Genomic DNA, 25061 nt, shown 5'->3' with positions numbered 1-25061 from the left:
CTGAGCTATTTCTGAATGCTATCTTCTCCCTCAGGATTTTAAAAAATGTTGTCAGCCCCTTTTGCCTAGGTCAGGGGTAGGCAACCTTGGCTCTTTTATGACTCATGGACTTCAACTCCCAGAATTCCTGAGCCAGCATAGCTGAGTTTTTCTGAGGCACAGCTGGCTCAGGAATTCTGGGAGTTGAAGTCCATGAGTCATAAAAGAGCCAAGGTTGCCTACCCCTGGCCTAGGTAATAGTTCTTGCCTATTTTCATCAAGTTCACTTCACTTACTCTTCCCAGATATGTTACTGTGTATTTAACAAACTTTTCTCATTTTGTTTCTATATTTTCAGGGGAAATCTTTCTGTTTTGCAAAGGAGCAGATTCTTCTATATTTCCTAGAGTTACAGAAGGAAAAATAGAACAGATCAGGTCAAGAGTTGAGCGAAATGCTGTGGTAAGATCCAAATTCTATTAAGTATAATTTATATTGTGTGTCTATCTGACAGAAAGAAATGCAGTGTATCCCAAATGGAACACATTGATGTCCACAGCAAATCAAGATTCCATTAATATCATATGGTAATACCATGATGCAAATCCCACCTCTCTATTTGCATTTTTATCCTTCTGTCTAACAGACATATATAGAGTAAGTTGTGATATTCAGTTCACAATATCATGAAGCAAGTTTTGCCATACATTCTCTTGGTCTTTTCCTGCTCCCTACATCTACCTATGTATAGAACCAAAGAGTTGAATGATCTAACACAAAGATCTCACATAAGAAGTGATGTAATTATGCATCATTTGAGTGTTCTTTCCTAAGATGTGAGGGTATTTATTTATTTATTTATTTATTTATTTATTTATTTTAATTCCATTTATATCCCGCCCTTCTCCGAAGACTCAGGGCGGCTTACAAGCTTAGCAGTATCATATGATTGTCACCATTTTTAATCTTATTTTACTTTGTGGGATCCTCAGGTATTGTTTTGGAGGATGTCAGCCATAAAAGCCCTCAAAGGCTTCATCTTCCTGATGCTACACTTATATGTGGTATGTTTGTGGTTTAGCATTATATGTAAGCCAAACCACAATACTTTGAGCCTTAGACTTCTGTGTAGAGCTCATTAGTAAAGTATGCAACTTTTCCAATAAATATTTTCTGTGCTTCTATAACAATTGTTTTAGGAGGGTTTGCGAACATTATGCATTGCATATAAAAAATTCACATACGAAGAGTATGAGATTGTGAAAAAACAGCTTCAAGAGGCAAAATTAGCCCTTCAGGATCGTGAAAAAAAACTGGCAGAGGCATATGAACAGATAGAACATGGGCTTATCTTGCTTGGGGCTACAGCGGTTGAAGACCGGTTGGTGTTCTTCTTTCCATATATGTCAAATATATTGTTCTTGATCTTAAATTCAGTTGTGGTAGTTAATTTTTTTTCTTGGTCTAAGTACCTATGTGATGAAAAGATTCTGACCCTTATAGTTAGATTGGTTAAGCATAGTCTCCCAGTTTGTACAATATGGGACATTCTACTTAACTAAAGGTTCCTGATTTATTGAGACAGGGTTAAAGGGATTATTTGGGAAATTGAAGCTTTTTCATTTTTAACATAATGAGCTAAGTTACAGTAATCCGAATTGATTGAATGAAGCTTTAGAATCTCACCCAGCTTAGAAAAATGATCCCTTTAGTAGCAAATGTAAAACAGTTGAAAAACCCAGTCATTGTTTGTAGATGAAATTTAACTCCTGTATCAAAGTCAAATAATTGAGCAATTTGTTAATAACATGATAGAATACATATTGTTAAAAGGGATTTAAATTGAGGGCTTCCCTTATATAGAAATGTAATAAAATGTAATGTAATAGGTTCACTCTATTCTTAATTCCAAATTTTATTATTTACTGTTGTTGCTTCCTAGATTACAGGAAAAAGCTGCTGATACAATTGAAGCTCTGCAGAAAGCTGGCATTAAAGTATGGGTTCTGACAGGAGACAAAATGGAGACTGCTGCAGCAGCCTGCTATGCCTGCAAGCTATTCAGAAGAAATACTCAGATACTTGAGTTAACTACAAAGAAAATAGAGGAGCAGAATTTGCATGATGTATTATTTGAATTGAGCAAAACTGTCCTAAAGCACAGTGGCAGCTTAACAAGGGACATCTACTCAGGGTAAGTTGAAAATACTGATGGAGCGGTGGTTAGAGTGCAGTATTGCAGGCAAACTCTGCCCGCACACTGGAGTTCAATCCTGATGGGGTTCATAGTTGACTCAGCCTTCCATTTTTCTGAGATCAGCAAAATGAGAACTCAGATTGTTGGGGGCAATATGCTGACATTGTAAACTGCCCAGAGAGTGCAGTATATATACTGCTGTATAGGGCAGTATAAGGGACGCGGTGGCTCAGTGGGTTAGGACGCTGAGCTTGTCGATCAGAAGGTCGGCAGTTTGGCGGGTCGAATCCCGAGTGCCGCGTAACAGAGTGAGCGCCTGTTACTCGTCCTAGCTTCTGCCCACCTAGCAGTTCGAAAGCACGTAAAAATGCAAGTAGAAAAATAGGGACCACTCCGGTGGGAAGGTAACAGCGTTCCGTGCACCTTTGGCGTATAGTCATGCCGGCCACATGACCACGGAGACGTCCTCGGACAAACGCTGGCTCTTTGGCTATGAAACGGAGATGAGCACCGGCCCCTAGAGTCGGAAACGACTAGCATGCATGTGCGGGGGAACCTTTACCTTTACCTTTATAGGGCAGTATATAAGTCCAATTGCTATTGCTAAAATACATGCTCAGAGTTGAAGCTTTCAGGAATAAGAGGAAGGACAGCTTTGAAAATCTGTTTTGGTATTCAGAATGCAAATAGCTGTATTCTTCAGCAGGTAGTTCTTTATCAGTATGTATGGAATTCTTTGGGGGGGGGAAGGCATTCATTTTACAGTATATTTGTGCTCCCTTTTCCATGCTACTCATCTCTGGACCAGGAAGGCCTTCAGCCTATTATGCTTTGAAAGCCTTGCATTTGGACTCTTGCAGTGAGTTCTAGTGGTTTTGTCCTTGAAAACCACATGGGAATTGGAGGTAGTGGCAGGGCTAAGAGGGCCCTTGCACAATTTTGTATTGTACACTAATTGTGCCTGTTCCTAGCTCAAACTCAGGCTCACTCATGCTCTGGTCAGCCACCAGTTGGATCAGTTAGAGTAATGCACTCTACACTGGACTGCCCTTGAAGAGAATCCAGAAGCTTCACTTTATGCAAAATGCAGCAGTGTGTTATATGTGTTCCTTGTAGAATATGTTACACTTCTGCTCCATGAACTGCATTGGCTACCAGTTTGTTTCTGAATCCAGTTCAAGGTGCTGATTTTGACCTTTAAAGCCCTATATGGCATGGGGCTGGATCATTTGAGGGACTGCCTCTCCCCAATTACTTCTCTCTGTCCCACCAAATATAGTAGAGAGAGCATGCTGTGAATTCTGTCATTTAGAAGGCTACATTTGGTGGGCCCTAAGCAATGGGACTTCTCAGTTGTGGTATTGACATTGTAAACTATCCTCCCCTCTGCTTGGCTCCATTCTTTGCTTTCTGAAGGTCCCTCACGTCCTGGCTGTGCCATCAGGCCTGGGGACCCCAGGGAATGGTGAATGGGTTAGGTAGCTCTGTTATTATAAATATCCATTCACCAATTACTTTTCTATAGTTTTGAGTGTTTTAATAATATAATTATTATTTATGATTTTTTTTTACTTATTGTATACCACCAAGAGTCACTATATAATTTTATATAAATAAAATAAAACAATAAAAATATGGTGGCATGCCTATGTGACACCCCTGCTTGGGGTGCTGCGGTGGTTACTAGCAGACTTCCAGTTGCATTCAGAGTTCTGGTAATTACCTATAAAACGTTAGATGCTACAAGGTTCACCTATCTGAGACATCTCTATCACCTATAGTTTCTGCCCATCCTGCATGATCAGAAACAGTTTGTGGGCTTAGTTGTACCTAGAAATGTGTCTTCTCCATTGCAGCATCTGTCCTCTAGAACGACAATGTAAAAGAGAAGCTGTACATGGAAACTGATGTTTTCTGATAGTGTTGATGTCGTCTGATAGCATCTTTAAAATGTAAAAATAGCCCATTTTTTTATTCCTTGATATATATGATATCTGAGGTAGACCAAGAGACTAATGGAATGACAGTCTAGTGGGGGGAAAATGTACTCTTTTCTATAATCCATAGAGGGAAAACAAATCTGCTGTGGATTTATTTAAAAAGGAAACAAGACCTGGAACTCTAAATTTGCTTTATTTCAGGATATCTTTTGGCATGGCTGCTATTGCTTAGTTAAATTGCAAATCAGCATTAATTTCTATACTTTTGTCACTCAAAGGCTTTCAGCTGAAATGCAAGATTATGGTTTAATTATTGATGGAGCAGCATTATCATTAATAATGAAACCACGGGAAGATGGCAGCTCTGGTAACTACCGAGAAATCTTCCTTGAAATTTGTAGAAACTGCAGTGCAGTTTTATGCTGTCGCATGGCTCCTTTGCAAAAAGCACAGGTATGTATTTCCATCTTTCTAGTTCTGTCAGTATTGAAATTGTCACATAATACATTGTGGTAATTATAAAATGTTGAACACTCTGCTTCCAGTAACTGCAAATGGATGAAAAAACAAAACACAAAGAGAATAGAAACCAAAGGAAGATTTCTACAGGAAAGCACTTAGTCAAGATGCATCCTGCTGTGACACTCATTTTTGTATATTTCAAGCAAATTTCAAGATTTAACATATCCCCAAAACAAATTAATTTTAACAAAGGAAAAATGTTATTTTTTGGGGAAAATGTTGTTTTTATTTATTAAATTATTTTAGTAAATAATTCAGAAAAGTTGGCTGGATTCTGTTTAAATTGATATCAGGAATAAAACTGGAAAAAAAGTTTAAAATGTGCAAGAGAGAAAACCGCTAAATATATTTTTGAGTAAAAGACTTGTTACACTTGGGCAGTTCTTTAATATATACTACCTACTTCCAGTGCTATGAGAAATGGGTAAATTTGGCTCTGTTGTGTTTTCTTGAATGAGGAAAGCTATCTGGAAATATTCACTTGGATAATCTATGCAGATAACTACTTATTATTTACTCCCTGTAAATAATAAATGAAGGGGCGTATTAAGTTTTTTTGAGAAAGTAAGACCCCAGAATGCGTTCTCTATCTACCCTTGTAGACAATTTGCAAGAAAAAGTAATAATCCCTAGCAAGTAAACTATTGCACATAACTACAATATATAGAAATAGTAATGTATTATACTTTTCCCTTTTCAGATTGTAAAATTAATTAAATGGTCAAAAGAGCACCCCATCACATTAGCGATTGGTGATGGAGCAAATGATGTCAGTATGATATTAGAAGCACATGTTGGCATAGGTAAGTAGACAGGCTCCATCTGAAATAAGTAAGCATCGTCATATCCTTTTCCTAAAAATAATGATATTGAGTCATAAGACAAATTGCGCTGGATATGTCCTTCTTAACAGTATCAAAATTGTAATAAAATGTAAACCCCAGGGAAATTCTGGTATGAATTTTACAACTTGATTTCACAGCCTCGCATATACTTTGCCTCACCAGTTCTCACCCTTCTTTCCCCTTAGGCATTATTGGAAAAGAAGGCCGTCAAGCTGCAAGAAACAGTGACTATGCAATACCCAAATTTAAACATTTGAAAAAAATGTTACTGATTCATGGGCATTTTTATTATGTCAGGATATCTGAACTGGTGCAATACTTCTTTTATAAGGTAAGACAGTATTTTCTTTTCCTTTTAAAAATGTTTGAAGCACTCAATAATAGAGTACCTTTTCAACTATGTACAGTGGTCTCAGAAGTCAATGGAAGTCACTTCTGCTTGTGCACACTGGCACTGATCTACTTAAACTAGCAGTAGTACACATCTCCAAATTATTGGGAAGGTTTCCTGGCATTCTGATGCTCTCTGGAGTATTAGTAGCCTCTCTCTCCATATTAATGGAAGGATTTTCTACTCATGTAATATGATTTTGGATCCAAGCCACAACAGCTCTTTTCTGCACTCATATCAAATAAGCTTATTTTTTACTACTGTTTATCTGATGTTGGTAAAGAGTTTTTGAAAATGCAAAAGTTTGTGCCCCAAGTTCAAGGAAGTCTATTGGCTTATTACCTTGCAGTTCTTTTGATCCCATCTTTGGTAGTAAGAGGTATACCTCAATGTCTTCATCGATTTGCTGGCATAACAATTGTATGGATAGAAAAACAAAAATCCTGCAGTTCTAAAATCACTTACTACTGGAACATTCATGAATATAATAAATAAAGAAGCAAGCTGTTTGATGGCTGCAAGATTTATTAGGTTCCTATTTTAGTCGACCAAGCTGAATAGAAGACAAATATTTTTATGTCCAGACTGGTTGCTTAGCCCTAGATCATATTAACAGTACCTTTAATTGGTATTTTTATACATTATACATTTTTATATATTTTCAAAATTCATACTTTTGTAAACCTGTACTTTAAAATGCCAACTTCAGGTATTTTAGATTAACATATTCCACAAAGGCTTCAGGATCCATGGCATTTCTTGGACCAAATTATATTTTATTCCTACCCAGTCTTTGATATATGGATTCATACATTAATACATTGCTCAAATGCAATGCCTCTGAAATGACTTTATCCTGGAGACAGTAATTGATGGACAAATAAGGTGACTCAAAGACAAGCCCTTATTTTCCACAAGCTATCACTTTTAAGTTTGTTTGTTTGTGTATTTAATTATTTATCAAATTTATATGTCCTCTCATCTCACAGAAAATGATAAGGTTCCACTTTGAATTGAATAACAGTTTTAATAGCCATTTGAACTAGCGTGGCTGAAGTAGCAATATGTATTCCCATGATTGATCTGTAAATAGCTCTTCTGATCAATATGGTCTAGTGTAGCAATTGATTGACAGAAGTATATTCGGTTCTATGTTATCCTCCTTCTCCTGACAAAGTTAAGCATATAAGTAGCTTATTAGATGCAGACTATGTCTTTGTTTGTATATCATTTATCTTCCTTCCCCCCTCCCAAACATACCCAATTGTTTGGGTTCTCCTAATCTTTCCTTTCCTAGCCTTTACCTTGGATAAAGGATTGATACTTTTGTCTTTCTTTTCAAAGGCAGATTGATAATATCAGGCCCTTTGTAGCCATTCAGAACCTGAAAAAACTACTTTCCCATCAAGTCTTATTAATTAGATACTGTTTTACATATTAAAATGTAAAGGGGGCGATGTCCTAGATTTGGCTCCTGGCCACGTATACTTTAGCACCCCTGTATTTGAATTTTTGATCCTCTTGCAAACTGACTTTTGATGTAGTGAAGAGACCTTTGCCCATTTTCTTGAGAAAGAAAGAATATTTTTAAAATTTATTTGTCAAATTTAAGTACTGTCCATCTCACCCTCAGAGTGACTCTGGGCATGTACAGTTAAAAGCCTAAAAACTATATAAAAATACATTATATCAATAAAAGAACCTCGATAAAAACAAGGATAAATAGTTAGAAGTTAAGAGTCAGGGCAAGCAGCATCAAGGCACCAACCAAATCCAGTGAGCCGCATGTGAGATGGCAGAGCCCGGTCTTCAAACTCCTTTGAAAGGCTAGGAGAGTCGGGACTGCCTCACCTCCAGAGAGGGATAGAGCAGAGAAGAAGACACTATTCCTGGATCCTGCCAGCTGAGATTCTTTAACAGACAGGGTCTGTAGCATACCTTTCTTGCCTGATTAGGTAGGGATGAGTCAATTGCTCAGGTAATTTAAAAAACGACTGCGAAGATGTTCTAAGCCTGCATTATTCTGCAAACCACCATTCTCTTTCCCTTGTTCCCAGACGTTCATTGTAATGTACAGACTTTGGAAACAAAAATTAATATTGTAATGTCAGGACTTAACCCATTAGGTGAAATGTTGGAAGCCTCAAACTTCTTTTCCCATTGGTTTTCTCACAGTGACACTTTCTTCCTGCCCTGGTATAGCTTTTATATGTTGTCATTGCCTATCTTCCAGTGGGATACTTTTACCTGATGTCCACCCAATAATTCCAACATATAAAAAATATAAAGATATCCCACAGCCAGTACCGCTTAACTGTCAAGTAGGAAAAGTCGAAAAAGTCAAAGAAGCTGATAAAAATGGAATGCATTCTATAGAACAGGGATCCTCAACTTGGCAACTTTAAGACTTGTGGACTTCAACTCCCACCAAAGCTGGCTGAGGAATTCTGGGAGTTGAAGTCTACAAGTCTTAAAGTTGCCAAGGTTGAGGACCCCTGTTCTATAGTACCACCTGCTACTCTGTAGCATGAGGCATGTGACTAGGGAATCATCCCCTTCTGTTTGGAGAGATAGATCAGTTTCACAGATAGATCAGTTTTACACTCCATTTTTAAAAGAGAAAAAAGGCAGCGTGCTGGTTCACCTGGTTAGGACACTGGGCTGATGATCGGCAGCCTCGCGTTCGAGACCCAGTTACTGCCATGGGACAGGTTGAGTTCCCATCACTCACTCCAGCTCCTGCCAACCCAGCAGTTTGAAAGGGAGCAACCATGAGTAGAGAGATGGATATAACAAGTGGGCAGCTTAATAAGGATATGAAAGGAGCCCCCAACTGAGTGTCGCCCTGAGCAATGGTGGTGTCACCAGTTAATCCTCTCAACCCAGAAGGCTTTGGTGCTGCTAACATGATTGTAGTAGTAAAAGAGAAAAAAATAATAACTTCCTCTTTAGTTGCATGCAAAACAGTTTTGTTCAGGAGATAAAATAAGAGAATGGAAAAACACAGACAGCATCTCAAGTACAAGAAAAAAGTGCAAAATAAATTAAGATTCTGAACAGATGGCACTGCTTTATGATGGCATTGCTTCATTATTTAGACATACACTGAGCTTGCACTGTGAAAATATTCATTAGAAACTATGTACATATATACTGTCAACAAAAGTGCGTATAGTCAAGGCGATGGTCTTCCCAGTTGCAATGTATGGCAGTGAAAGCTGGACCATAAGAAAGGCTGAGCGCCAAAGAATTGAAGCCTTTGAACTATGGTGCTGGAGAAGACTCCTGCGAGTCCCTTGGACTGCAAGGCGATCAAACCGGTCAGTCCTAGAGGAGATCAACCCTGACTGCTCTTTAGAAGGCCAGATCCTGAAGCTAAAACTCAAATACTTTGGCCACCTAATGAGAAGGAAGGACTCACTGGAGAAGAGCCTAATGCTGGGAAAGATTGAGGGCAATAGAAGAAGGGGACGACAGAGAATGAGGTGGCTGGATGGAGTCACTGAAGCAGTAGGTGTGAGCTTAAATGGACTCCAGAAGATGGTAGAGGACAGGAAGGCCTGGAGGAACATTGTCCATAGGGTCGCGATGGGTCGGAAACGACTTCGCAACTAACAACAACAACAACAACAACATATATACATATCCACCTACCATCTAAATGTCTAAATGACATTCAGCTGACAGTCTGGAGCAACAAGTGCATCTTTATATTTTCATTTGTCATGTCTTGTTTCTTACAGATATGCATTCTATCCAGTGTATGAGAATTCTGAGAAAATATTGCATTCTGCTTGTACTGGCCTAAAACATCAATAAACTGAATTGAACACCCATATATTACTAAAAATGTGTTTTAAATGATATTAATGTAATGTCTTATTAAAAACTTAACATTTATAGTTGTTTGAACTTAATATTTGATTGTATTGCTACCACTTCGTTTGTGATCATTTGTGTAATATCTATTGCTCTTGTCTTCCAGAATGTCTGCTTCATTTTTCCTCAGTTTTTATACCAGTTCTTCTGTGGATTTTCACAACAGGTATCTTAAGAACATCTTCATTTTATGAACCAACATAAATTTTGTTTTTATAGTATTTTATTTATTTCAATTAGTTTTTCTTCTTCAATACAGAGTTGAATGAAAAATGTTAGTTTTTTCCCCCAGTTGGGGCTTTTTAGATAATTCAGCTTGCATTAATTCTGGGTAGCAGTGGAGGGACATCAATGGACACAATGAAATTATATTTGAATGTGAGCTTGGAAAGGTTCCATATTTGCATAGGCATAACAATCAATTTTTTTATTTTTTTCTGCTGAAAAACTAGAAAGGAATGTTTGAATCTCATAAATTGGTGGCTATTTCTTGAATTTAATGCAGAGGTTCCCAACCTTTTGGGCACCAGGGACTGGTTACATGGAGAAAGGTTTTTTCACAGACTGGAGAGGGCGTGGTTTTGTGTGCTGCCTGTATCCTGCAGATGGGGCTTTGCTTGTTTGTGTGGACTGGTTGCTGGCATGCCATGGCCCAGTGATTTAATGTGTGAACACATTTCTAATCTACTCTTTTGCCTATGTATTTTATTTCTTGATTCCTTACAATGTAAGTAGTATAATCTTCACTACTTAAAGTATGCAAATTTGCCGTGAAGGTTACAGATTCTTAAGCTCATGTACAACTGAAAGGTAACAAATCTTCAGCATTTCTTACTTTTGTAAGATACAAGTAGATTTGTCAGCAATACTACAAGACCACTCATGCTTATTTTTGTCCCCTGTTGTCACAAACTTTTTTTGTTGTTACTCTTCTATTTTATGTGAGATATAAAGCAATAATCCATAATGACTTAGAAAGTTTTTGTTATTCAGGTAGTGATTGCTGCATGAAATACAAAACCAACTTTATGCTTGAAATAGCCAAAGCTAATCATCTTATGGTCATATTTTTAATGGATAAGAAATATATTCTTTAGTGATTTCTATTGAAATGGGAATGCTTATTATTAATTGGATTTTGCTGTTTTCATACTTATTTATTATTTGTTCATCCATAGCCAATTCAACTCAATTTTTAATCTAATCAGGACTAGCATAAGAATTAGAGTTAGCTGAATTGAAGAGTATGGTTACAGTGATTAATAGTAGTTATAACATTCATTAGCTAGTAGTAATATAATATCAGTTAATTGGTGATTTCCAGTTTCTTTTATTTCCCCTTATAATTCTTTTTATGACACTATTTTACTAAAAAAATTAATCTGTTTTTTTTGTCTGCAGCCTTTATATGATACTGCGTATCTTACTCTGTATAATATCAGCTTTACTTCACTTCCTATTTTGTTATATAGTCTAATGGAACAACATGTGAGTTCTGAGACACTCAAGAGAAACCCTATACTATACAGGTAAATGCTTATTGTTTGAACAGGCAGATGAGATCAGTTAATTCATATTCTGTTTCTGAAGGGTAGGCAAGCAATGAGTGTTGGAACAAGAGATGTTACGTTAGTGAAATTTATTGTGTGCATATGTTAAATATTCCCAGCAGGAAAACAACACAGGAACTCTGTTTAGGATTTATTAATCAGCTAAAAATTACAGCCCACGTACCAGTAATAATTATTGTTTATAATTGAAAAACAAGTGGGTTCAAAATTGCTTAAACACAAAACATAGTTGTACTTTAAGCATTATCACAGTTTCTCAGCTAAACTCAGTGATATAGGATTTATCAATAGAATCACTGATGAATAAATAATTTCAGTAATATATGGTAATTAATATTTAGAAAAATCACTTGGGAACAAATATCCAAGTATGCATGTTGTATTTAATCTGTAGCTATTTCAGAGAGAGAGGGGGGGAAGAGAGAGAGAGAGAGAGAGAGAGAGAGAGAGAGAGAGAGAGAGAGAGAGAGAGAGAGAGAGAGAGAGAGAGAGAGAGAGAGCTCTTTGAAATGAAGCAGTGTTCTGGGGACCTCTAGTGTTGTTTTTTATTACTTGTGTGCATGCTTTTGAGTAATTTTGACTCCTGCAGACTAGTCCCTGAAGTTTTCTTGGCAAGATTTTGAAAGTGGTTTATTATTGCTTCCTAGGGCTATGAGTTGGTCACAAGTTCACCCAATTAGCTTTGTTCCTAAGGCAGTACTTGAACTCACGCTCTCCAGGCTGGTATCTCAACTGAATTGGCTGTCTTAAAATAAAGTAAATCATGTATTGGATATATCTGAGTCTTCCTATATGAAAGAATTTAGAACAGCCTTGCTCATCTTGGTGCCCTGCAGTTAAAGTGATCTTCAGTTCCCTTAATTCTCCCTAGAAGGGAATTATAAAAGTTGAAGTGAAACACTTCTAGTGGAAATTCTGGTTTAAGGCTCAGTGAGAAGATATATGTAGACTGAAACATCAGCATAGGAATGCATGCTGGCTGAGGAATTTCTGGGAGATGAAATCATACATCTTAAAGCTAGCAAGTTTAAAAAACTTTGGTCTATGTAAAGTTCATAGAAACATTACAGCATTTATTTATTTTTATTTCAAATGTAAAAAAAATAAGTATCTTATGTTATTATTCAGGGATGTTGCCAAGAATGCTCACCTACGATGGCGTGTATTCATTTACTGGACATTCTTGGGAGTTTTTGATGCTGTCGTCTTTTTCTTTGGTGCCTATTTCTTGTTTGACAGTTCAACAATGACCAGCAATGGGCAGGTTTGTATCTAACTTTCAGATGCTGTTTTAGAGGAAATAATTGAATTGGTTTTTCTTTGGGTATATCTATGCTGGCATGTATTCTCTAAGGCAGGGGTGTCAAACTGCCGGCCTACGGGTCAGTCGCATCATGTGGAAGTCATGCCCACCCCATTGCCGGCAATGGCAAAACCGTCCCGATACATTGCGTGGCGTCACGTGACATCGTGAGTTTGACATGTTTGCTCTAAGGATTCAGGCAGGATTTTTTTTAGCCATATTTAGAGAAATTGCAGAATTGAAACTGAACTGTCTGTATGCTAAGGCAAGTGTTCTTCCACTTCCACGTCTTCTGCACAATGTCTACAGATTGATTGAAGTACTCTGAAAAAATTCCAAGAAGCTAAATATGTTTATGTGTTTTCTATTTCATTAAATGTAATTCTAAGTTTCCCAGTTCTGCTCTAGTTATTATAATAAGCAATTTTTAAAATGGGAGGCTGGTCTGGGTGTTAACCTTTGAACTCTTTACATTGAATTCAGACTGCAATTTATCCTTAAAGCCTTGGGACTATATTTCCTGTAGATTATCTTACTCTGATATATCCCTGACATTCTTCTTCAGAAGTTCAGCTCTAAGCATACTCAGATCAGACCTATTTATCCAGAACATCATGAAACGTTTACAATTCACAGTATTTCCATTATGGCCAGATTGGCATGTTCCAAAGGAGAAAGACAATATTCCAAAATTCCCTAGAACGTTCCATTCTCAGAACAATAGGCTTTGTACTTCCCGGTTTAACTCCATAAGGCCACTGCCAAATAAAAAAAAAGGTAGGTGGCTTTAGACAGAACTGATGATGATGATGATGGTGGTGATGGTGGTGGGGAGGATGGTGATGATGACGATTGAAATAAGGCTCCCTCAGTTGATTGTATTTGTAAAGAAAATTACCCAGAATTCTATCAAATCCTAGACTGGATTTTAAGTGTGGAACCAACAAAAAGCCATCACTTTCTAGTTTTGTCCCTTGAAGAAAAGAGTGAATTCTCTTCATTAACATATACACAGAAAGCCAGGAATCCTAGATTATCAGTATATGTTAACATCTTCATCTTTTCAATCCTTTAAAACTAATATGTCTCTGGGAAAGTGAAAGGTGTTGATTTATGTTTTTAAAAGTATCTCAATAGAGAGCTTAGTTCATGGCTAATTTTTTTTAAGGGCTATTAATATTTTTTAAAAAAAAAATCAGATAAATTATAGGAGTTAATTGAGGTACCAGTCACTTGAAACATTTACTCAGTGAATTATACAACTTTAGTTAAGCTGTTTACAATATGTGATATATTACATCTTCCACTTTAAAAATAGATATCATATAGTTAAGTACCATAATTATTTGAAAAGAACAAAGTATATCCATTTAAATAAAATTCTATTTGTAGTTTTTGTTAAGTACTGTACATAATTTAAAACATATTTTAAAGTCCTTCTGCTTTTATTTGCACATTAACATTTTGCAGTTTGTTTTATTTGTGTCTTGCTTTTTTATTTTCTTCTTCCTTTCTTCTCTTTCTGTCTTCAGCTAATGACAGTCAACACTCACATGGTAAGACTGCTGTGGTTTTGTCACGATGTGTGTTTTTCTCTATTGCAATTCAGATATTCCTAGAAAAAAAATCACATTTTTTTCTTTTTTGCCTCTTATAAGCTGTGCCAAAATAATAAAAAACTTAATTTACTTTTTAAAAACCAAGAATTGTATGGGATTTTTTTAAAAAAAATTACTTCTATTTGTTTACTTTCTTTCATGTTCGTATAATTTAATTACATTAGGATAGTTACTGTTCACACACACACACACACACACACACACACACACACACACACACACACACAAAATAAGATAGGTAGTTTGGGGAAAAATAAGTGATTGGTAAAGCCACAAGAAACAAAGTAATAGTGTAAATCATTTATGCAGATGAATTAAAGTAATTCACAAAGTTAAACCATCTAGGCAACTTTTGAAGCTCTACATTTAAACCATGCTTTATCCGGGCTTCTGTTCCAAAGACTGTGATCTATTATATCATACTTGCTGCAAGAACCTCCAAGGCTATTCTCTACCATTCCACATTTTCAGGAGTTATAGATAGTTCCTGGAGAAAAAGAATCTTCACAGACAGTCTCATCTGTGGAACAAAAATACAAATCTGCTTTACCATAAGCAGGCTTTCTAATTAAGTTCAGCATTTTCTAAATGTTTGTTTTTAGACTTGCTAACTACTTCTAGGAAAATATGACTTTATATGTTGGCTGTGTATTTTTTTTTATTTCAAAGGTAGTTGGATCCCTGTGAGATGAAGTAAAAAAATTCAGATCACTTCCACAGTCTTTGTTCATTGACAGAGTTTCACTGGTTAGATGGGTAACCATATAAATTTATTTAATAGATAGATATCTCCATTCTATACACTGGACAGGCTCAACCACAATTAAGTATGCTTCTCTTTGTGTATATAGTTTGCTGTGCTCTTATCACCATAGCTATATGAAGTTGCAGTTGTATCAGAATTCTCATGATACAACTTCTCACGAGACAGATTTGCTTGCTTATTATCTGTCTGTCTGTCTGTCTGTCTGTCTGTCTGTCTGTGTCTGTCTGTCTGTCTATCTATCTATCTATCTATCTATCTATCTATCTATCTATCTATCTATCTATCTATCTTATCTATCTTATCTATCTATCTATTTCCAAGCCACCCACTCTCATAGTTCTCTGGGTGCTGGACCATAGAACAAAAAATAATAATAAAACTAATGAAACATCATTGGCATTGGACCAAGACATAATGGAATAAGATTGTACCTGCTTGTGAAAAGCCAGGGTGGGTACTGCATAAAACTGGTGGGGTTACGGGGTAGTTGCATAAGGTACAGGGTATTACTGAGAAATTCTGTTGACAGGCCCATGTCCTATCAACAGAATTGGGGGGCTCCCAGCAGGACCCCTTACAATGATGAATCAGGCAGTTAGATTTGATTCTACAAGGAATTTGTTGAATAAATATGCTGGTGTAAGGTTTTTAGGATATAAAGACCAGCACTTTGAATTTGGTCCAGAAGCCAGGTTTTATGCTGCTGGTATATATTGATAGTGTTGACCTGCCAACAGTGTAACTGCTGCATTTTGTACCAGCCAAAACTTCTGGGTCATCTCCAAAAGCAACATGAAAATTGCATTGCAGAAGTCCATCCAACCAACTGGTGATTAAAGTATCAGTCATTGTGACAAAGTCATCCTGGTTCAACTAGAGTCATAACTGTCCCAGAGATGCTTTGCAAAAAGCAACTGGACTTTCTTTGTTGTTTATCATGAAGACTTTGCTTCTGAAAAAGCTTCTTGGATGAAAAACAAAATGTCTTCAAGGAAAAAAACAAAGAAAATCCAATTGCCTTTTGGAAAGCATCTTTGGGACAACTGTGACCTGGATAACTGAGAATCTCCAAAGACATTTAGGGTCCTTGGTGCTTTCTGAGCTTGCTTGTTTTGTTGCAAGCATTTCATTACCCAAACTAGGTAACATCCGTCAGTGCCAGTAAGGAGTGCAGTTTGCTCTCAGTTTAAATTCTAATGGTTTGCCTGTCAGTGTTGGTGGGGGTGGTCTTGAGATCCTTTGATTGGGCTATTTGCTGTTGGCTTCTTTGGCAGTTTCTTGATTGGGGTATTGTTTACTTGATTGCTGATCTAATGTTAACCTTGGAGTTAATCTATGCTGATCTAGGTGCTGATTGCTGGTGGAGATGTGCTTGGGTCTTTTTGTTCCTTTTTGGGCTGGGTGATAGTCTCTTTTGCATAGTCTATAGATGTTGTTAATGTCTATGTGTCTATTGATGGCTGATCGTTAGAGTGCCAGGTTTCTAGAAATTCCCTGGCATTTTTGGACTTGGCTTGGTCTAGGATGGTCATATTTTCCCAATTGAAACTATGGTTAAATCCTTCTATATGTTGTGAAATTAAAGAATTTTCATCATGTCTTGTGACTGCTAATTGGTGTTCGTGGATGCGTTCTGCCAGTCTCCTGCCTGTTTGTCCTACATAGTGGTTTTTGCAGTCCTTACATTGTATGTTGTAGATGATTCCTGTTTTTTCTTCTAGGATTGTTGGATCTTTTGATCTGCTTAGGATGTTTTGAAAGGTTTTAGTTGCCTTGTGTGCTACACTGATTCCATGTGGTTATAGTAGACTGTTGGTAAGTTTCTGAGATATTCTTGATGTATGGCAGTGTAATTCTTTTTAGGGTTTGTGTTGGTTGTGCTGTATTGGGTTGAGCGGTCAGGGACTTTTTAATAAAGTTGCGTGGATATCCATTTTGTTGGACTGTGTTGTATAGATGCCTTCTTTCCTTTTTCTGCTGTTCCACACAAGCCAAGTCCAAAAAACAGAAATGTTGATATTTTGTTCCTGTTCATAACTCCTTGATTTCAGGATAATTGTTGGAATTTCCATGACAAGAGTGGGCAGGGCTCCAACCAGTGATAGTTGAGGCTACTTTTTCCTTTCTTCCACTCTATTAGACTATCTCTCTGATGAAGAGGTGACTGCTTGACATTGTTGTGATTCAGGGTCAGCCTGTGGGTTCGGCAGTTGGGTCGGACGATTCAGAGGAGGAGGAGGGGGGTGATGGAGAGCTTGCTGAGGATAGTATTGAGGCTCCACAGAGCCCTCAGCCAGGCCCCTCCCACCTGGTTACGACGCAGACCCAGCTGTGTGAGCCTGACAGCGTGGATGAAGATGACCCACAGCTGGCCCTGTTCAAGGATGCCCGATGCAGGAGGCAGTCAATCAGGAGTAAACAGAGGAAGGCAATGGGGCACCTCGGAAGGAGGCAGAGAGAAGCCACACCCTGAACTGTATAAAAGGGGAATGCGTGGGAGGGCTGGTTTGCTGAAGGCAACCGTTTGAATAGCTCCTGTTTCATGGTTCGTGTTTTGTTTTGCTCTGTTTGCTTTTGTGTCCATAAATTTGGCAGGCTTAGTTCCAGCCTCTTGCCTTCTTGTAAAAGGGGTTGTCCCTGCCTTTTCTGCAGGGCCGGTAGTAGGCTGGTACAGAACAGACATTAAGCATAGGACTGTGAGCTATAATTATAATAATGCTATATTTTGTAAAATATAAATACTTTTAAATTTGTAACAAGGTTTTTGAGGACTGAAAATTCTTCATCTTTAGAATTCTGTTATTTTCCATCTTCTATTGCATTCTTATTATTGACATGGTGTGAATTCAGTTTTCCTTTCTACCTGCTTTTGTTATTTTTCATTTTTTCCCCTTCTCATTTTAAATCTAAAACTAGAAGTCTATTGTTCTGGCACTTTTTTGTCATAGCAGAGATACTTTGGGCTTTGTGTTTTGTGCTCACTTATTATTTCTCGCTGTCCTAGACACTTAGGTTTGCTCTAGAAAAGATAAATAACATATAAATAATTTCCAGACATGGCTCTTGTCTCTCTTGGAACTCACACAAGTGCTTGCTTTTCTTTCTCCTCTATGCACAGAAAGAACTTTTTCAGATAAATGCATAGAGCATATCTAAATTCTGTTCTTATTTATTGAAATCCAATTAATAATATGCTACTTTAGTTATAATTAGCTATTCTTTCAACATCCTTTCTGCATATTTTAACCTTGTATAATTGGGCAGTGTGGTTATATACTGCAAATGCAGTTGCCATTTGTGTTACCTTTATATTCCAAGCCATGTAAGGCTTTATAGGTAATCACCAGCACTTTGAATTGCACCAGAAACAGACTGGTAACCAGTGTAGCTCATGCAGGAGTGGTGTTACATCTGCCATATACCTGGCACTATTTACTTCCTGTGCGGCACCATTCTGTACCAGTTGGAGTTTCTGAATGGTCTTCAAGGGCAACGCATGTAGAAGCATGTTATAGTAGTTCAACCTGAAGGTTACAAGGGTGAGATTTACTGTGAGTAGAGCCTTCTGGTCCAGGTATGAGCTCAATTGGTGCACCACCCAAAGATGTGCAAAGGCCCTTCTAGCCAGGGTGGCCACCTGCTCTTCAAGCAAATCCAAGAGACTCCTAGATTGTGCACCAGGTCTATTTGGGGCAATATAACTCCATCAGAACCATGGAAGAACCTTGTCTCCAGGGAGTCCAAATATACCCACGGTGTCAGAATCCATTTATATCATATTCATAAATGTATGTTTAAAACATTATTCCATGGATTCTGCCATCTCCCGAGGAGGAGGGAATGAATTTGTATTGAGCCTGTATTAGGCATTTCAAAGGAAAAGAGAAGCCTTTTGAACTGGGGGAACAAAAGGGGGGGTTAGGGTAGGAGCATCTGGCTTGTGTCACGGAAGAGAGCAATAAACATAAAAGGTCCTAAGTTCCTTTTTCCCATGAGAGGGATGATACGAGGTAAATGATGGGGGACTGACCAAATGGGGTTAAGGGGGGGTTGAACCGGGAACTCTTTATAAGGGTTTAGTTTGTAGAACAATATTAAGTCCTGTCTTGTATTCCTACAACCAAGCATGTCATAGTAAAGATTCCTTTTGGACTAAGATTTGGCTCCAAGAGTTTTGTCTTCCTAAGACGTGGTTTGGGGTGGGTCCTGACACACGGCCACTTTATCTTGCTAGAGTTGAGTGGGAGCCCTTTTTGCACTATCCAATCCCCCAAATCCTCCAGATATTGGTATAGGACATCCACAGCATCACCCTGGGGGCCTGGGGTAGAGATATAAAGCTCTATATAAATCCTGCCCTCTTGCCCCAGCCAGGTCTTAGTGATATGCCAGATCAGTCTTTTCTTCAACAATTAAGTCATGGATCAAGTGATTTTATTACAGACTGATGTAGCATTCGGCAGCAGCCATTGACAGCCCAGGGCATTAAAAGCCTGAATTGTTATAAAAATGTTCAATATTTATATAAACTGATACTGAATTACCTATATCTTTTTCATTTTAATGCCAGATTTTAAGCTGGTCATTATTATGAAATGGACAATTTCTAATAATGTTAAATATTTCCCATAAATATGGAAATATATGAAAAAATCAAGAAAGATATTTTAATATCTGTTACAAATATCAAACATTAACATACAAATGGAAATGAGAGTCATGTGATTCATTTCATTTTGCTTATTCAGAAAAAAGAACCTTGATATCAATTTCACTCTTGAATCCTATTTTGTTGATCTCTAATTCTGATCACTGTTTGATACAAAGTTTTGGAATACACTAATAATCTAATATTCCAAATGTATTCATCATTTTAAAACTTATTTGTTCAAGGGGAAAATTAGAAATATCACTCCTCTGAGGGTTTTTCATCTCAAGAGTGGGAAGTTGTCCACAAGAGGGAGGAGAGATTGTAACATTTTTCTAACTATTCTGCAAGTGGAGTTATACTTACACATTTCTGGATCTGTCATTTGGTAGCTAAAGTTGTTTTATTGTTATTATGGATTATTTTCAAATTACTTTTACTAGAAGGTAGATGATTAAGTCATGGGAAAAAGATATAAATGTGATACCAATGACCACCAATGATAAGGATGATTTTTGTTTTGTTTTACATTTGATATTAACAGTGAAATCTTATGTAGGATGTAAGAGGGGTTTTTTTTATTCTGTTGGATTTATTCCTTGATAAGCATGCATAGGATTTAAATCTTTTTACATCATAATTCATGTACTATCGAGCTAAAATGACATTTGCTCTTTTCTTTCATAGATAGCCTTTCCAATCCTCCTTCCCCATAATACTGTAGATGCATGGCACAGAATTGTGTGAATCATAAAATGTATTTTAAATATAATGAAAGTCTAAAATAATGTAGTATGATTATTTATATCACACCTGAAACCTCTAATTCCAGCCGTTCTGTTTTATAGCTGCATATCCTCTACCCCATGCCCAAATTCCATAAGTTGCTCAGCATTCCAGATTCACTGATTTTGTTTGTATGTTGGGCAGGCAGGAGATCCTTTTTTTCCCCCATTTCTATATTTTGCTACTTGCTGAGGCTTCTGACTTTTACACATAGTCCTCGATTTATGACGACAATGGAGCCCCAAAATTTCTATTGCTAAGCATGACAGTTGTTAAGTGAATTGTGCCCCATTTTACAACATTTTTTGCCACAGTTGTTAAGTGAATCACTGCAGTTGTCAAGTAAATCATGCGGTCATTAAGCAAATCTGGCTTCCCCCATTGACTTTGTCAGAATCAAGCTAGGAAGGTTACAAGAGTTATCACATGATCCCAGGAAACTGTAACTGTCATAAACACATGCCAGTTCTCAAGTGCCTGAATACTGATCACATGTCCATGGGATTACTGCAACAGTCATGTAAAAACTGGCCATAAGTCATTTTTTCCAGTGCTGTTGTAACTTCAAATGGTCATTAAACAAATGGTTGTAAGTTGAGGAGTACCTGTATATTGGCTGTAGTAGCATTATGACTCAGTCTTAGAACGCTGAATTCAGGATCTGTTGCAAAGACTAAATCAAGGCTTTCTGTAAAGAATGTTTTAATTCCCATGTGCTATTAGAGGTGAACATATTGGTCTATTACAACCATTTATTTATTCAACAACACTGTAAGAGGTGACTTATTATCAATCCTCACGCATGTTGTAGCACGCCCAGGTTCATGTGATCAAAATTCAGGTGCTTAGCAACCAGCATCATCTAAAAGGATTGCATTGTCCAGAGGTCATGTGATCATCATTTGTGACCTTCCCAACCGAATTTTAACAAAGTCAAGGGGGGAAGCTGGATTTACTGATTCCATGCTGGCTCAGGAATTCTGGGAGTTGAAGTCCACGAGTCATAAAAGAGCCAAGGTTGCCTACCTCTGGCCTAGGACTACCTATAAACAGCACTGTTCTAAAAAACCAAACAAACCCCTTTCTTTATTGGAATGTCTAACCTAGGACTTATTTATTCCTTCCTGAATAGATGTTTGGAAACTGGACCTTTGGAACACTGGTGTTCACAGTACTGGTATTCACTGTTACATTAAAGGTATAATCTTCTAAAACATCAAAATGACAACATTCTTATAATCCAAATGATATGGATGATATTTAAGAAAAAGTAATGTTTATAAAGTTTATAAAGATTTTCATGGCATGCAAAAGGTAATAAGCGTTTTCCCCCTCATAAACTAAAAGCTGTGGTATTTGTCAGAGCTCTCTGATTATTTAGTCCTTTAAGAAGATGAACTTTTAGAAATCATTGGTAGTAATTTGGTCATAATGAGACTTATTACTGTTGTTAAGTCAAGCAAATTTTTAAAAAAGAGCTGGTGAAATTAATTACATAAAGTGCCTCATCTTATCAGCTCTTTATAAAAAGAATTTAGAAGAACTGTTGTGTGTTTGGTTTCCAATTAGATTTGAATGCTTGGAGCTTTTAGAAGAAACTATCAATAGCCATCTCAGTGGTAAACAAAAAATAATTTTACAATTGCAGCTTCTGAGGAATATGATGTAGAGAGAGCTGAGTAAGGAAGTGCATTTTTGTCTCATGAAGAAATAGATTGGTATGGGAACAGAAAGTGTAGGGAGGTGATAACTGCTGATAAAATTTGCTGCAATTTATATACAACTATACTGTATTGCTTAAAAGTACTTTTCAGCACTTTGGTTTAGATAGCTAAGAACAAATTGCTCAAAAATCCAGGATTCCGCAAGTTAAGGCCATCATAAAGCAACTAAATATTTATATAATCTCCTTTCCTCTATGTCCTGAAATACTGATATTAGTATCTTTCTATACAGCTTGCACTGGATACTCACTACTGGACTTGGATTAACCACTTTGTGATCTGGGGATCACTACTTTTCTACATTGTCTTTTCTCTTCTCTGGGGAGGGATCATTTGGTAAGAAACCATTGTGAATCTATATTTAAATCCCTTTGTCTGTTGCACATAAAAGTTCAGACATCCAGGGGTCACATTGTATCTAGGCCCTCCTAGCCTCTGAACATTGGAACAGAACCTCTACGGCAGGCATGTCAAACTGCTGGCCTGCGGGCCGGATCCGTCACACCGAAACCGCACCCACCCCATTGCTGGCAATGGGGAAAAAGTCCCGATATGTTGCGTGACGTCACATGAAGTCATGAGTTTGACATGTTTGCTCTACAGCTTCTTTTAGGTGACCAGGGTGGAGATATAAATCTGAGTATCATTAGCATACTGATGATACCTTATCCCACGCTATTGGATAATCTCCTCCACTGGTTTCACTTTAAACAGGAGAGGAGAAAGCACCAAATCCTGAGGTAGAATGTCTGTGTGCAGTTATGTACATTCAACTAGTGTTTGTATGTACTGTATGTAGATGTGTATTTGTATACACACAGAGAGAGACAGAGAGACAGTTAGTTCCTAATTGCTTCTACTCCCTTTTCTTGTTATTTTTCTAGGTTCTAATGGGGCCCTAGTTGTTAGCCCCAGCTCCAGAATCTAGTTGGGAGAGGACTTTCCAATATCTATGCTTGAGTCTCAGTAAAACCCTATTTATTTACTTGGGAGAAGTGTATACACACAAAAATAGCTTGTTATTTTGGGTGGGAATTGAACGTCCATGAATTATGTGTGTATTGCATTAATTTTCTTTAACTAGATTGAAGCCAATCTAGATAAGGTTTTTTAAAGGTTTCTTTTAATCCCACCTTTATTATTTTTTATAAATAAGGTAACAACACTGTGAGTTGGATTGAGAGAATGACTGGCCCAAAAGTCATTTAGCTAGCTACCATGCCTAAGGAGTTGTTGTTGAGTTCTAGAACTCAAAGTCTCTTAATTTCTAACCTTATAACTCAACCACTAGACCAAACTGGCTCTCTGAAATTGCTTGCAAATTTTTTTTTCTCCTAGCTTAGGGAAGACTATATTGCCAATGTAAATACGCCCTTTAAAGAGACAGGTTAATAGAAAATACTGTCATTTTAGTTATTTATCTCCATGCAGAACAGTAATATCCAATGAAAACATAGTATTTTGAGCTAACCAGTCTAGGAATGTGGAGATGGGATATAATAATAAAAACATGCATGTTGAAATCACTATTGCTTTCATTCATGTCTTCCACCCCCTGACAGTATTTTACTTTTCATCCATTAGGCCATTCCTCAACTACCAGAGGATGTACTACATATTCCTGCAGATGCTATCTACTGGTCCTGCATGGCTGGGCATTATTATGCTTATAATTGTGAGTCTTCTTCCAGATGTGCTGAAAAAGGTTCTGTGCCAGCAGATATGGCCCACAACAACAGAAAGAATTCAGGTAAAAAATTAGCTGTCTTATTTTTACAGAAAATATCTATCTAAATATCTTCTAAATATCTCTGATTTTATTGCTTAAATTTTTATTGAACCAGTTAGTAAAATACTGAGAATAAAACTATTGTAATATTTCACATACTAGTTTATTTTACATATGATTGCAATATAATGTATATGATTGGAAAAAGAAAAAAATACAACAACAAACAAATCACAAAAAAAATCATCTTAAGAAGAGATATAAAATTGTAAAAATCCATCCCCAATATTTTTAACAAATAACTTGTATAAATAGATATACCGTAATAAATTTACTAGGAATTACATTTATACTGTATTCCACAGTCTTGTTACATGGAGACCAAATGTGAACAAAACAAACTTTAACTAAAAGACTCTTCAAAGACTTTTTCTACTATTTCTTAATTTTTTTAAAGTACTATTGTTCCAAAGAAAAATATATCTCAGTTTTGCTGCAGTCACTTTAGCAGCTAAAAAAAATAGCATATATTTGTTTCCAAGAAAAATGGATAATTACATTATTATTAATGATTAAAGACTATTGTATAATCTTCATTTTTCTCAAAATATTAAAATAATTAAATTGCCATTGCCATTATAGATATCAATTAAAATCCTTCTAGCACAGATTAGAAAGATTATATTTAATGTCAAGCAATTTAAAAGGCTATAGTAACATATTTTGATATTATATTCAATTTTCTGCCAATTATATCCAAATGTTTACATAGTTTTACGTTGCTTGCCAGGAAATAAGCTAGAGACTATATCTTTATGTATTCATGTTCTATAAAATTTATAAAATTATTTCTATTTTGGTTCCTTACTGTAATTGCATAAACCAACTTCTTTCTAGCTATTCAAACAGCTGTGATTTTCTCCATGGACATGTCCACAGCCACAGAGTTGAATGTATGATGGGTTGAATGGATTTGACATCAGTGTATCATAACTTCAAAAGCTAGAAGTATCACTGCAGTCAAAGGCATTGTACTCAAAATAAAAAAATTGTTACTCTGATAATCTAATTATTTCTTAAATCACCCTTTAAAAACCAAATCTGCTCTAAACTTCAAATATCTATAAAGTGGTATGGCAAATTAGGATAAAAACACCAACTG

At 36.8% G+C, this 25061-nt stretch overlaps 1 protein-coding gene across 7 annotated transcripts in view; it reads left to right on the top strand.

The window, feature by feature from the left end:
- ATP11A (ATPase phospholipid transporting 11A) overlaps positions 1-25061 on the top strand; it is a 129683-nt gene that overhangs the window by 94689 nt on the left and 9933 nt on the right. For all 7 annotated transcript variants that reach the window (XM_081326603.1, XM_081326598.1, XM_081326597.1 and 4 more), the window contains exons 17-28: positions 338-441; positions 1179-1360; positions 1922-2173; positions 4395-4569; positions 5339-5441; positions 5669-5814; positions 9860-9919; positions 11155-11282; positions 12453-12588; positions 21579-21644; positions 22403-22506; positions 23755-23920. In XM_081326603.1, coding sequence (XP_081182729.1) covers positions 338-441; positions 1179-1360; positions 1922-2173; positions 4395-4569; positions 5339-5441; positions 5669-5814; positions 9860-9919; positions 11155-11282; positions 12453-12588; positions 21579-21644; positions 22403-22506; positions 23755-23920 — 1622 coding nt within the window. The remainder of the gene's footprint in view (positions 1-337; positions 442-1178; positions 1361-1921; positions 2174-4394; positions 4570-5338; positions 5442-5668; positions 5815-9859; positions 9920-11154; positions 11283-12452; positions 12589-21578; positions 21645-22402; positions 22507-23754; positions 23921-25061) is intronic.

Source organism: Vipera berus (genome assembly GCF_964194415.1).
Source record: "Vipera berus genome assembly, chromosome: 4".
NCBI lineage: Eukaryota > Metazoa > Chordata > Lepidosauria > Squamata > Viperidae > Vipera > Vipera berus.
The sequence above is the reverse complement of the archived record's forward strand: the minus strand, read 5'-3'. Positions and strand labels throughout refer to the sequence as shown.